The sequence below is a fragment of the Asparagus officinalis genome, chromosome 8 (assembly GCF_001876935.1).
Source record: "Asparagus officinalis chromosome 8, Aspof.V1, whole genome shotgun sequence".
Taxonomy (NCBI): Eukaryota; Viridiplantae; Streptophyta; class Magnoliopsida; order Asparagales; family Asparagaceae; genus Asparagus; species Asparagus officinalis.
This window is the reverse complement of record NC_033801.1, coordinates 96,205,097-96,219,325: the sequence shown is the minus strand read 5'-3', so window position 1 is coordinate 96,219,325 and position 14,229 is coordinate 96,205,097. Positions and strand designations below refer to the sequence as shown.

Here is a 14,229-nt window from a genome sequence, read left to right as displayed (position 1 = left end):
ATAAATCACAGTCCAACACGAGGACTTTCATAACTCACAGTCCAATCTCAAGGACTTCTATAAATCACAGTCCAACACGAGGACTTCTATAAATCACAGTCCAACACGAGGACTTCTATAAATCACAGTCCAACACGAGGACTTCTATAAAATACGTGTCCAACACATGGACCGAAATGATAAGTATCCAACACATGGATCAATAGTAATGTATGCCCAACACATGGACTATAAGTAAAGAGGTGCAATTGTCAAAGGTATATGTGGAAAGATATACATATCCTAAACTCGCACGTGTCTCGATATGCGGGTCTAAACTTGTGTCAAAAGTGTCAACTCACATGTATAGACAAGTCACTATCATTGCAATATAGTGTTAGATAATCGAGGCGACCCCTCGGACGTATAAAATACACAACCAAAACAAATACATACACAAACAGTGCGGCGGTCGACCGCAGAGACCACTCCGGTCGACCGCGCATAGGGCAGAGGCATTCTGCTCGACTGAACGCCCAGCGGTCGACCGCCGCGTCACACGCGGTCGACCGCGAAATGAACAGAAGCTTTTTTCCAGATTTCTGTTCTGCTTCGAAATCGATCCAAACAATACACCCATGCTTCCAAACAATATATTACACATTCTAATACATATGAATCATCGTATAATAATATCTAGCATGAAAACAAAAAAAAACCATCACTAGGATTTGTGAACTTCTATACACGTGATTTAAAAGTTATAAAACAGTAAACTTGCATCAAAACTCAGAGTTCAAAAACAATTTTTCAGATCCGGATCTATTACAGAAAAGAAATTCATTTGGTGAGGTTATTTTCAAACTGAAATATTGGATTTTCGCATCATATGCTACAAGAACTATACTTATATGTAAACTAGCATTTTAGGCTCAACAAATCTCAATAAAATCATTAGAAAACCCATAAAAACGTGGGTGAAGGGATGGGTGAGATGTCACTCGCCTGAGGGGGTTGATGAACACCCAAAAACGAGTGAGAATGGTCCTCCTTCAATCTGATCAACGAAACTCCACCGAAAATCCTTCTAAACGCCCCAAAAACGCCAAAATCCGAGCTAGGGTTTTGAGAGGAGAGAGAGAAGGGGGCTGGGGCTATTAGGGTTCAATAGAGGGTTCTGAGAGCTTCAAAATGAGTATATATACTTAGGGTAGCAATCGGGTTTGGTATAAACAAAAGCAACCCAAAACAGAACTGAAACTGGCATCTGTACGCTGAGCGGTCGACCGCAGCGACCACGGCGGTCGACTGCGCAGGTTCCTGGGTCATTCTCAGACTGGGGTTCGGTGAAAAGGCTATAACTTTCTCATCTGATCTCGGAATGATGTGATCTAAGATTCGTTGGAAAGCTCTTGAAGAGACCTACAACTTTGATCTTATACACCTTTCCATATTCTAAATAAATCAGTGCGAAAAATATAAAAACTCTCAACTGGTCAAAATTCTCAGATTCTCACTATTTGCCTTTGTGCATGTTTTGTGTATTTACACTCGTATATTCACAATTATGCATTGAATTGATCTCAAATCAATTCCTATCATACTCAAACATAAAAATACATTATTTTCATCATATAACATATTTATAATTATTTATCACACTATATTCAAATTTTCGGGGTTTTACATTCTTCCCCCCTTAAAAGAATTTCGTCCTCGAAATTCAGAAATTATACTCAAACAAATAATATTACTCTAGACAAGCATATTATGATATTTACCTTTAACAATCTAGGATGACTATATCTCACTCAACCCTTAATCAAATGGAACTAGTACGTCGGGCGAAAAATCCAAACAAGGAACCCCCCATATATATACCATGTGTTCCAAAAGATTAAGAATTGAGCAAAAATATCCTCATTCTAGCGTTAAATCAAAATATAACCACACAAATAGTCGCACACATAAATCAATCCACTTCCTCACTAGGTGCAGGAAGTAGCGCGGCATAACATCTTCGCGCTCCCAAAAATCATCTTTGATGTCTACACTCAACCATTAAAATGTAAATACTCCCACTTAACCCCTAACTAAATGGAACAAGTACATCGAGCGAAAAATCCAAACAAGGAACCCCTCATATATATACCATATGTTCTAAGTACTTAGGAGATAAGTGTTAATACCCTCATTTTAGTGTTAAGTATAAACATCACTATACAGGTAACCATAAGTCATAAACAAGTCATACAAAAATTTAATTTACTTGATCAAACAGGTGTGGGTAGTCGCGATGTATATCGTCCTCGCGCTCCCGAGAAACCTCCTCAACTCCTTTCTAGTTCCACTAAATTTTCACCAAGGGAAAAAAAATATTGATTCTAAATTTCTTGTCTTTTCTAGCAAGTATACAAACTAGGATCTCAATCGTAGTCAAACCATCCTGAAGCTAAATCTCTGATGCGTTCAACACTCACTGCTGCTCTTCATCATGTAATTATTTCTTGAACATTGAAACATGAAACACTTTATGTACTCTGGACATCGATGCTGGAAGGTCTAGTCCATATGAAACAGCCTCAATAAGCTCCAAAATTCGGAACGGTCCAATATATCTCAGTTCAAGCTTTCTCCGCCTTCCGAATCGCTGAACGTCTTTCATAGATGATACTTTCAGCACAACTAACTCTTCAAATCTAAAACTCTAAATGTCATCATCTCTTATCTGCATAACCCTTTTTGCTGACTTCGAGCTGCTAGAACCTGTCCATTGATTTATGTTACTTTCTCAGTAATCTATCTCATAAGCTCTGGCCCAAGCATTAAAATATCCTCCTGCTCTACCCAATATATAGGCGATCTGCAAGGCCTCACGTACGATGCTTCATACGGGGCCACACCAATTATCGCTTGATAACTGTTGTTATAAGAGAACTCTATCAGTGGAATATGATCCTCCTAGTTGCCTTGGAAGTGAATGACACAAGCCCGCAACATATCCTCCAATATCTGATTTACTCTCTCCATCTTACCATCCGTCTGTGGGTAGAATACACTATTGTAAAATAAATCTGTTGCCAAATGAATCCTGGAGATCCTTCCAAAAATGCGGAATGAACACTGAACCTCGATCCGATACCATCGTTCCTGGAACTCCATGAAGTCGAACTATCTCCCAAACAAAATATCCTCGCCTCGGCGGTATAAGCAGTCCTTACTAGAATGAAATATGTTGGCTTCATTAGTATATACATTATCATCCAACCAGAATCATTTTATTTCTTCGACTCCGGCAACCCTACAATAAGGTTCATAAAAAGGTCCGCCCAATTCTATTTCGAAATGGGAAAAGATTGAAGTGTTCCTACCGGTCTCTAATGTTCCACCTTCACTTACTGACAGGTAAGACACTTAGCTATACACTCTGAAATCTTCCTATGCATATCACTCCACCAAACGTGTCCCTTTAGGTCTTTGTACATCTTAATTATTCCTGGATGTACAGAATCACGAATTCAGATGTTTGCACCAACGGTTCCACCCGTTGGTGCTGATGTTTGCACCAATGGTTCCACCCGTTGGTGCAAAAACGTGTTGAGGTTTCATTAAACATAGACAACATCCCAAATTGTTTACAAACATCAACCATATAAACATGCTAGTTCAATAGTTTCTCAAGTCAACCTGTTGCATATACCACAAAAATATTTGTTCACGTAACAATCATTGACAACTTGTATCATAAATTCAGGCACTTACAAAATACAATCTACAAAATTGGTGTACATGAGAAGCATGAACAATTACATGAGTGTCTCACAAACACAATATATAAAGTTTTGGTGCTCAAACATAGCACTTAACACGCCCAAAATAAACCAAACTTTGGCACACAAACATGACATCTTGGATATAAAAAACATTCAAAATTGTCATTGAACCCTTCGTGTAATAGGCTCATAGTTTTGACTGTAGATTGTCCTTGAACTGCCAATTCATCAGTAGCAGAGGAGTGAGCTTGATGAGTGTTGAATTGGCTGCAACTCTCCTTAGAAATTTCAGTGTTGAAATGTTTCAGTGGCATCTCTCTTGCAGCCGCTACATTCCCTCCCCATCCAAGCATCCTTCCTCTAGCATAGTTGTGCATCCTTCCCGTATTAAAGTTCAGCTTCATGCATTGAGATTAAAAGCCAAGATATGAAAGATGTTCAATGTAATAGCAAAAAGTAATAACTAGTATCATAAATGCATAAGTACAAAAACTACCTTCCTCCACTTCTAGCTCTCCCTCTTCCCCTTGAACTAGCTGAATCTTCCCTTGCAGGATGTGGATTTTCTTTTGTTATATTTATTGCGGTTGTGTTGAGTGGATCCTTGCATGCATGTAACCTTGTGATGCTCCCATCCCTTGCACCTAGTACATTTGACTTTTTCATGTTTTTTCCCATCTATTTCATCTACTCTCCTAAATCTCTTATTATTGGTCTTCGTCTTTGTCTTTTTGTGTTTGGAGTACTGACAATATAGTCTTTCTGAAGTGGTGGCAATTGATTCTTTGAAGGTTGAGTTTCAATAGACATTGCATATGCTTTTCTATATCTACAATAAAATAATGAAGGTTTATCAGATGTTATCTATGCATTGCAAAAGTGAAGCAGTCGTAATAAATTCTATGTATCATACCTCTCGACAGTGAAGCACCATCACTTGCTGCCTTTCTTCTGGTGCTTCTCTGTTTATATGAAAAAACTAGGATAAGAAGAAGTAAAGACAAATTTTTGAACAACAGACATGCGAGAGATTACTTGATCTCCTTTTAGCTTCAGACTTTTCAAAGAAATCTTTCCATTCATCAGTTATGACAAACATAACATCTCCTTCTTCGTCTTCGAGCTCCAAGTTCTCTTCCAACTCTCCCTGCTCCAATTTGCTAATAGTAGAATAAACAGATTACTAGTTTTAAGATCAGTTTCTGGAGGGCAAGGTTCTTTAGCTGTTATGACTTTGCTAGCTTTAAGATCCTCAATAGATTTTTGAATCTCTTCTGAAGCTCCTGAGTCCTCTTCCAATTAGATAAAAAGAAGATCATACGTTAGTCACCAGAGAATAAATAACTGAAGAAGTTAACGTTCTAGAGGACAACTTACTAGTGTTAGTCACCAGAGAATAAATAACTGAAGAAGTTAACGTTCTAGAGGACAACTTACTAGTGATCATAGAGTTCTCAAACTGAGGAGAAAATACATTGAGACGTTTTTCTTCCTCTAAGATACCAAGATAGTTGAAAAGAAAAATGCGCGAAATTAGTAACGCTCATAGAGGAAAATAAGTAAAGGGCAAGATAATTCATACAATACTCATAATGAAACAAGAACAGTATATGAAATAGAGAATTTCATCAACATATCACAAACCAGATGTATATTCAAGAGACACATGTGACACATTGAATATATAACCAAATTTTGTGTAAGATTAAAGATCTCATATTACGTCAAGCATCATCCAAAGTTGAAAAACAATTTGAATATTTTCTAACACAAAATTTTTTTATCTACTTAACTTGGTTATTTGCAAGCGATGCAGGTTTCTAGCAGTTTCTGTGTGGTGTGGAAAATGGTTGGATGTGTAGGTACTGTTTCTGGGATGCTGAGGATGGACTATGGAGTCTATGCACCTAGACTGCTAGAGACCAAACACAAATTATTTTGAGTCGTGGTCATTAAGTAACAGTATTTGATTGAATCTGCACATAAATGTTTCTAAGGCTAACAATATGAACTATCAGCTATGGCAACTGTAATTGCTGAAACAGATACCAACTTAGATGCTATGATTACCAAGAGCTAATAAGCATTAACACAAAATACAACCAGACACACGGAAATGCTTTAAAGAGTAGATGGGAACTAGACAATTTGATACTAGAATATATACAAGGAAATAAACAAGATGTTACATACATATACATACATATTGACATTCATGTGTTGGCACATACTAATAAAACTACATAATTTCTTATTAAAATATGATAAAACACAACAAAATACTTGCATATCAAAATGTTCCATAAAATACAATAAAATATCATATAAAAACGATATACAAAATCTAGTTTGTAGCTATCCTTCCGTCTGTAAACAACCCAGATTCCAAATCCATATAAAAACGATATCCTCTAAAACTCAAATTATTTTTCAAAATTACCATCACAAAACATTGTCTTAAACACAAAGAAAACCCTTAAACAACATAAGGTTGCATGTTTGGAGCTCAAATCCAGAATAATCAACGAAAAGGATCATTCCCTACATACACACAGATAAAAGTCCCTAAACTATCAACAAAATTAACATTAAAAAAATGCAATTAATCAAAAATGGGAGAAAATATATTATCCTATTCTCTAAACTCAGGTTACGGTGTAACGGGACTTTGGAATGGCTTCCGTTCTTGATTCCTTCAATCTTCCAGGCTATTCGGTGCTTTGTTGAATGTCTGTTAGAGTTCCGGTGCTGCATTTATTGTCTGACCGTTGTCGGAATTTTAAACTTGAAGTCGACTCCTGATTTCAAAAATGGGAGAAAATATATTATCCTATTCTCTAAACTCAGGTTACTTCTCAAAATCAACATCAAACAGCAGTCTTCACAGAAAGAAAACCCTTAAACAACATAAGGCTGCAGATTAGGAGCTCAAATTAACAGTGATTAAAATTAAGGATCATTCTCTACATACAAACAGACAAAATTATCCTTAGACCAATCAAAAGAAATTATCATCAACAGACAAAATTATCCTTAGGCCAATCAAAAGAAATTGCCATCAAAAAGTAGAAAATTAATGAAAATTAAGGGGGAAGATAAGTTACCCATTCACTTGATCAGTGAAAGAAAGAGAGGCGAATTCCCCTTTAGTTCTTGACATCGAGATTTGGGAGACGCTCGACTCTCCATCAGGAGCTTTACTGACCTCTGAATTGAGAAAAGGACGTATCTTTTCAATGATCCGAAGCCCTCGATACAAATTGGTAATATATGACAAATTAAAATCCACTAAAATCAGAATAATATATGACAAATTCTAACAACTGTAAAAACCTAAGCTAAAGACCAACAGATCTAGACAGAGATAATATATGACAAACAAACCATTAGAAAACAAACTAAAATCCACTAAAATCTCAATAACAATAAAGAAAAGTCAGAATAATATATGACAAATTCCTTTTAATTTGTCATTTATTAGGGTTAAGGGTTTTGAGTTAGAGGACTTACAAGTGAGACGTCCGGCGAAAATGGGGAGCAAGAGAGGCGGCGAGGTCCGATTTGGGGAGGAAGAACTAGGGTTTTTTGAGGGGGACTCGGCGGCAAACTGCAGGGCTCGACGGCGGCCTCTGACGGCAGTGACGAGTTCAGAATTGGGGGGAGAAGGAGCACGGGATTGGGGTTTTTTGAAGAGAGAGAGAGAGAGAGAGAGAGAACGGGGGTTAATCTGAGGGGTTTGGCTGGTTTTTTTAATTTTCGCGAAAATAAATAGGGGGGAAATTTCCCTCTCATGAGAGAGAGAGAGAACGGGGGTTAATCTGAGGGGTTTGGCTGGTTTTTTTAATTTTCGCGAAAATAAATAGGGGGGAAATTTCCCTCTCATGTCCGTGTAGGTGAAACCCACTTGCCCCAACTATTTGAACCGTTGGGGCGGCTAAAATCAGCCCCAACGGTTCTTTTCACCTATTGAGGCTGGGCCTCTTTTTAGTAGTGATTTTGGCTTAAGTTTGAAATAAAGTACATAAGCGATAATGAATTTACTGTTCAGAGACAGGATGGGAACTACAGTATCCCAAAGGCTCTTGGTAACTAATGCATCTCTTTGGTTAGCAGATTCTGCAACCTGAGACATTGGAGCAAGTTCTCTAATATGCCAACTAATGCATCTCTTTGGTTAGCAGATTTCTTTCAGTATACTGTCCAGTGCATTTTGCCTCTACCCTTATTTGTCATCTCCGGTTGAGCATTATGGTTTTTGCCTTGAAGCTCCAGTAAAAAGTTCAGGTTCTACTCGTGCTCTTGGTAACTATAGTATCCCAAAGGCTAAAACTTTCCTCATAATTCCAGATAACTTGTCCCTATTCATTCAACAACATATGGACTATAGTTTTCAGTATGTTGATAAAACTTTTTCATAGATCTCTAGAGCTTACATCACAGCAATAAATTTGTTGTACTAGAATTCAAACTCAATGGAATATCTCACTAGTCACTTCAGTGTTACCAGAGAAAAGAGAAAATAAAACATATCAGAGCCCTCCCACAAGCACAACCAAAATAACACTTATAAAAATGGAACAATTGCCAGAGGTACAACAGTTAAAGGCTTGCAGCACACAGAACAGAAGTTACAGCTATTTTTCGTTTGGTGTGGTTATGATGTGAAAAATATAAGGGATTTAAAGCATTAAAAAATTCATTTGCTAACTAAATTAAGACAGTAATAACATGTTTGAGTTACTTATGCCTTTCTAGATCCAAGGACAAAAAACAAGAGGAATAGGTTACCTATTTCATCCGTGTGATCATAAGTTGTGTCAAAATGATGCCCTTGTACTTCTGCCAGCCTTCCATGATAAAAGTTTGAAACCATTAGAAGGAGAAAGAAAAAAAAAAGAATACTCATATTAGCCGTAATGATTAAAATGAAAAAGATCTAAATTTTACACAAGTTTTGGAACAGCTTACACATTTCTTAACATGTATCTTCATGTCTGCCACCGGAAACTCTCTTGACAATTTACATGACAGAAAACAAATGACATTTTTATGGTCGCTCAAGCATTATTAATTTATCTTGTCATCCATATTTTGAACAGTTTACTACAACATAAAATAATTTTATCAGCTTTTTTACTTTTTCAGAAGATACATGGATAGATACTTATCAAGTCATTGGTCCATCTTTTTTATTCTTTTGTCTGAAGAAAATAACTTCATTTTGAACCCAAAATCCATGACAAGTCATCATGTATCTCTCTATTTATTTTCTTGAATTCTACCCAAGATGAAGAAATGGCTAACAAAGGGAACATTTTACTCGTTCCATAATTGGTCTCATATTTTTTAGTCCAAAAATAATTTCCCCTCTAAAGAAATATAGTATACAAATAGACATTTGATAAGTTCATGGAGGAGTTGGATTGACAAGCTAACTTTCACGAAGATGAAGCAAATTCCGGTATTGCAGCTGGAATTGACATGTCTCTCAACGTGTTCAATGTTTCATAAATCACTTCAGTTCCTGAATGCCTTGAATCTGAAGAGCAGAACTCATGACAATGAGAGTCCACTTGAACCCAACTCAATCCACGATGATTGCCCTCCAAATTGCACATTTTGTGGACAACCTGCTTCAATCTGGCAACATCTGCCCATCTCCGGCATGCACCATATATTTTGGAAAGCATCACATAATGTGTGACATCCTCTGGTTCTAATCTCACTAACCGACTCATTGCAAGCTCAGCAACAATCAGAATTTGTCTTTGATGCTCATATTTGTGTCCATGCTCATCAAGTTTTTGTTGGCAAGCCCCTAAAATTGTGCTCCAAATAACGCAATCAGGCTCCAATGACATGGGCATTATCCTCACAAGACCAAAAGCTTCATAAACCAAACCGGCTCGACTAAGGAGATCAACCACACACCCATAATGCTCGATCCATGGATCGATCATGTAATTCTCAACCATGGACCTAAAGTAGGCAATCCCTCTCTCAACAAGACCCACCGAATGCACACAAGCACTAAGAACTCCAACAAATGTGATGCCATCAGGTCTATAATTTTCTCCGTTCACCATTTGCTCAAAGAGCTCTATTGCATCAATCCCATGTCCGTGTGATGCAAGGCCATTAATCATCGAGTTCCAAGTGACCACATCTCTTGTCTTTTTCTCCATGGTATGAAAAAGATTTTTAGCATCTTCTATGCATCCACATTTGGAATACACATCTATGAGTCCATTTGTTACACATAAGGATATTAATAATCCATGGTGTCTTTTGGAAGCATATGAATGAATCCCTTTCCCAAAGCTCAAAGCCCCAGTCTTCGCGCAAGTGGAGAGAACTAACGCCATGCTGGCATCATTGGGCTCAACAGCACAATTGAGCATCTGTTTGAATGCAACTAGGGTGCGAGAAAATCGGCCATGACGAGAGTACACTCCAATCAACCCATTCCAAGAAAAGATATTCTTCTTTTCACCAGGCATCTCCTCAAAGAAGAATCTCTCGCATTCATCTACAAGACCACCATCAGCATTGGCATACCCAAGCAAAACTGTGTTCCAAGCCATTGGGTCCCGCTCATGATTAGGCATCTGGGCAAAGAGCTCTCTTGCGGGTCTCATGTCTCCTTGGTCAGTGTAGCCCGAAATCATAGTGTTCCACAACACAACATCACGATCCACCATTCGATCAAAGAGCTCACGTGCAGAATCTACATCCCCGGCACAAACATAAGCTCTAATTATAGCAGTTTGTGATACAACATCCTTTATCGGCATTTCCTCAAACACCTTGCGCGCCTCGTCAATACTCGACGAGTACATACCAATGAGTGTAGTCCCTACAAAGCTATTGCATCTGAACCACCCAGTCTTGATAGTAAAACAATGAACCTGCTCCCCGTCACTTAAAGCCGACAAAAAGGCACAAGATTTGATCACAAAGGTGAAGGTATAAGCACTAGGTGTAACAAAGAACCCATCTTTTCTCCTCTCCTTCATCATTTGATTGAAGAGAAGGAGAGCGTCGCTACAGAGACCAGCCTCGGAGAATCCTTTGAGCATGACGTTCCACAGGACGACATTCGGGTGGAGAATTTGATCGAACAACTGGCGGGCGAGAGCCGGGCGTTGAAGTTCGAAGAATTTGGAGGTGATTTTGGGGGAGAGGTAAGGGTTTTGGTGGAGGCCGAGGGTTATGATTCGCCCTTGGATTCGTTGGATTTGGGAAGGGGCTCTACATCTTGATATTAAAGAGGTTAGGGTTTCTTCTACTTGCCTACAGGGACTAAATTGTCCTACAAACTTATTCATCCATCGGATACGTGAAGCAAAGTCGAGGGGTGATGTTTGATTATGTTGACTGTTGGGTGGGGTTCAGGGTTTTGGGAGCGGAGCAGTGATCCGATTGATGATTGTGGAGGGGGAAAAAATAGTTATTGTTGTAATATACTAAAGAAATGAAACAAGAGACCAGAGAAGAAGAGAAATTATAATCTTTTATTTACCTAATTTTATTTCCATACATCGTACAATTTATAGATACATGGTGGAATACAAAATGACATGAAATTAATAGTCCACATATAAAGTAATGTCCACATACATTTTGTCTTTTAAATATCAACAAAATGTCTTTTAGATTTCAACACTCCCCATTGGACATTACTTCGAAATGTCAATGCCTCGTTAAAAACCTCGCTAGGAAAACCCAGTGGGATAAAAACTAGTCGAGGAAAAGAGTACACGATATTAGTAGATTATTGTTGCATTAGTTGCCTCATTAAAAACCTTTAACTAAGAAAACTCTGTGGGACAAAACTTAGCAAAGGAAAAAAAGAGTACAACTATAGATCTTCGGGATCCAAACTTATGTTGCATTAGTTGCCTCATTAAAAACCTTTAGCTAAGAAAACCATGTGGGACAAAACTTAGCAAAAGAAAAAAAGAGTACAACTATAGTCCTTCAAGGCACAATCTTCGGGATTGCGTTAAAATTCGCTCCCCTTGATGATGACAATCTTCTGAGTCTATGCTAAGAAAAACCCAGTGGGACAAAACTTAGCGAAAAGAGGCAAATTATGATAATAGACCTTCAAGGCCCAATCTTCAGGATTGTTCTTTAAGAATTTGCTCCCCCTGAAGAAGATAGTCTTTCAAGTCTATGCATATTGTGAACATATTTCTCATAAGTTGATGTAGGCAGAGATTTAGTGAACAAATCTGCAAGATTGTCACTTGACCGAACTTTTTTCGATGGTGATTTCGCCATTCTTTTGGAGCTCATGTGGATAAAAGAATTTTGGCGTAATATGTTTGATTTCGCCATTCTTTTGGAGCTCATGTGGATAAAAGAATTTTGGCGTAATATGTTTTGTCATGGTTCATTTTACATATCCACTGCTCATTTGTGCAACACAAGCTGCATTGTCCTCATAAAAGGACAGTGGGGGAATATCATCTTTTGCTAGACCACACGAGCCACAAATATATCGTATCAACGATCTTAATCATACACATTCTCGTGAGGTCTCATATAAAATGATAATCTCTGAGTGGTTAGAAGAAGTAGTCACCATGGTCAGCTTAACAGACCTCTAAGAAACGACAGTACCACCACAGAGAAAAACATAACCAGTCTGGGATCTGGCGTTATGGGGATCAGACATGTAGCCAGCGTCCTAATAGCTCACCAATGTTATATCTTGGTTTCTTTTATAGAATAGTCCAAGATCTTTTGTATCTTGAAGATAGCGAAGGAAATGTTTAACGACATTCCATTACCTCCTTGTAGGATAAGCACTATACCTTGCTAGTAAGTTCACCGCAAATGCAATATCAGGCCTGGTGCAATTTGCGAGATAAATAAGTGCTCCAATGGTGCTCAGATAGGGAACTTCTGGCCCTAACATTTCTTCATTATCTTCTTTGGGTCTAAATGGGTCTTTATCCACTTCGAGGGACCGGATTCTTATTTTCTCTCAATTTAGGAATTTTAAGTCCATCAGGGACTTTCATATAAAAATATTAGCGTCTAATGACTCATATTAAAATGTGGTCATGACGTACATATACTGCATATATAAACTCATAGTTTTGCCATAGGTATTAACTTGCGGAACATAATACAATCACTAATAGGAGAATATTTTACATCTAAATCGATGTCGGGTCTCTGCGTGAACCCATTTAGCTATGAATCTCGCTTTATATCTCACCACCTTACAATTTCATTTATTTTTCTTACGAAGACCCATATATATCCTGCAGGTATAGACTACAGGTTCAAAATACTTTAGCGAGTTCAGCTCAGCCTCAATTGTCACTTTCCATCTCACCTAGTCCGAGTGCTTCAAGCACTCTATTACCGACTTAGGTTCTGGATCTAGATTATTTTCGGAGATAGTAAGAGCAACTGTAGAGGTAACTATGTTGTCGACAACTTTTATATTTCTATTATATATTTCTCCTTTTTCACAAATTCGTGGCCACTGCAATTCTTATTTTATGTCAACCAAATCCTTGTCATTTCCCTTAACAATTGGATTTGGCCGTTCCGCATCTCCAATATTATCAAGTGCACGTGCAATTTACTGGAGATTTCATCTTCAGGATGAACCTTTTCTGGAGGTTATGGGAGTGACTGTCTTTCTATATATATAATTTAGTTTGCCGCGGACTTTTATCTTTTACACTAACATGTTTTATATGCTTCTAGCACAATGTGCTTCTGGCATACCAAATCATCAATGATATATTCAACATGAATATGGGGCTTAGTCACTCTTTTCTTACCAGATTATCATTTGAGCTTCTGGTTCAGTTTGACTAGTACGTGGATATAAATATTAAAGATCTTTTTCACCAATGGAATTTCTTGACATTATTTTGTATTTTGGGCACTAATCTCCCCCTAATGTCGAGAATTGATTTTCAATAAAAATGCAGTCAACGTACTAAATTGTAAATTGATGCCCTAACATGGGCCATAGGTACTAAATTATTGACGGTGTTTCATAAATAATGTATGTACATTCACCGAGGTCCCATAGAGGTACGCTATGGTGGTGATATAGAAACATGGACTGCAAATAAATAATACGCAGATGGGAAATGTTTCGCTTCTTCACCACGTATTAGATAAAGGGGGAAAATTATGATATATGCAGTTGGTCGGATTTGGTTTGAATGCCCCATTTAATTTAAGGAAATCCGACAAAACATATTTTGCCCAAGATGACCCAATCGCTCATGCCAGAATTTAAAAGAATTTGGGTCCCTAAATCTCAAACTTATCGCAACATGTTGTATTTTAGGTCAGACAAATTCTAAAATATACACATATGAATAAAAACCACATAGGTTCACAAGAGTTTAAAGCAAAATCAAGATAAATTAAAATTGTCTGACAAATGCATATAATCCAAATATAGAAAAACCAAATAGTTTACCTTGAGCACCTC

General features: G+C 37.7%; 1 protein-coding gene and 1 long non-coding RNA gene across 2 annotated transcripts; both read right to left on the bottom strand.

The window, feature by feature from the left end:
• LOC109822378 lies at window positions 3,838-5,034 on the bottom strand. Its single transcript, XR_002242108.1, has 4 exons — window positions 4,788-5,034; window positions 4,666-4,714; window positions 4,249-4,581; window positions 3,838-4,150 (listed from the first exon to the last, which is right to left on the bottom strand). It is a non-coding gene; the product is annotated as an uncharacterized LOC109822378 (long non-coding RNA).
• On the bottom strand, window positions 9,005-11,202 carry LOC109822479 (pentatricopeptide repeat-containing protein At3g29230-like). The gene has a single exon (XM_020388679.1). The coding sequence runs from the start codon at window positions 11,078-11,080 to the stop codon at window positions 9,191-9,193; it is 1,890 nt and encodes a 629-aa protein (XP_020244268.1). The 5' UTR covers window positions 11,081-11,202; the 3' UTR covers window positions 9,005-9,190.

What these genes read in the sequence shown, in the direction of transcription:
- LOC109822479 (XM_020388679.1), bottom strand. Translation starts at nt 11,080, where the DNA reads ATGAATAAGTTTGTAGGACAATTTAGTCCCTGTAGGCAAGTAGAAGAA.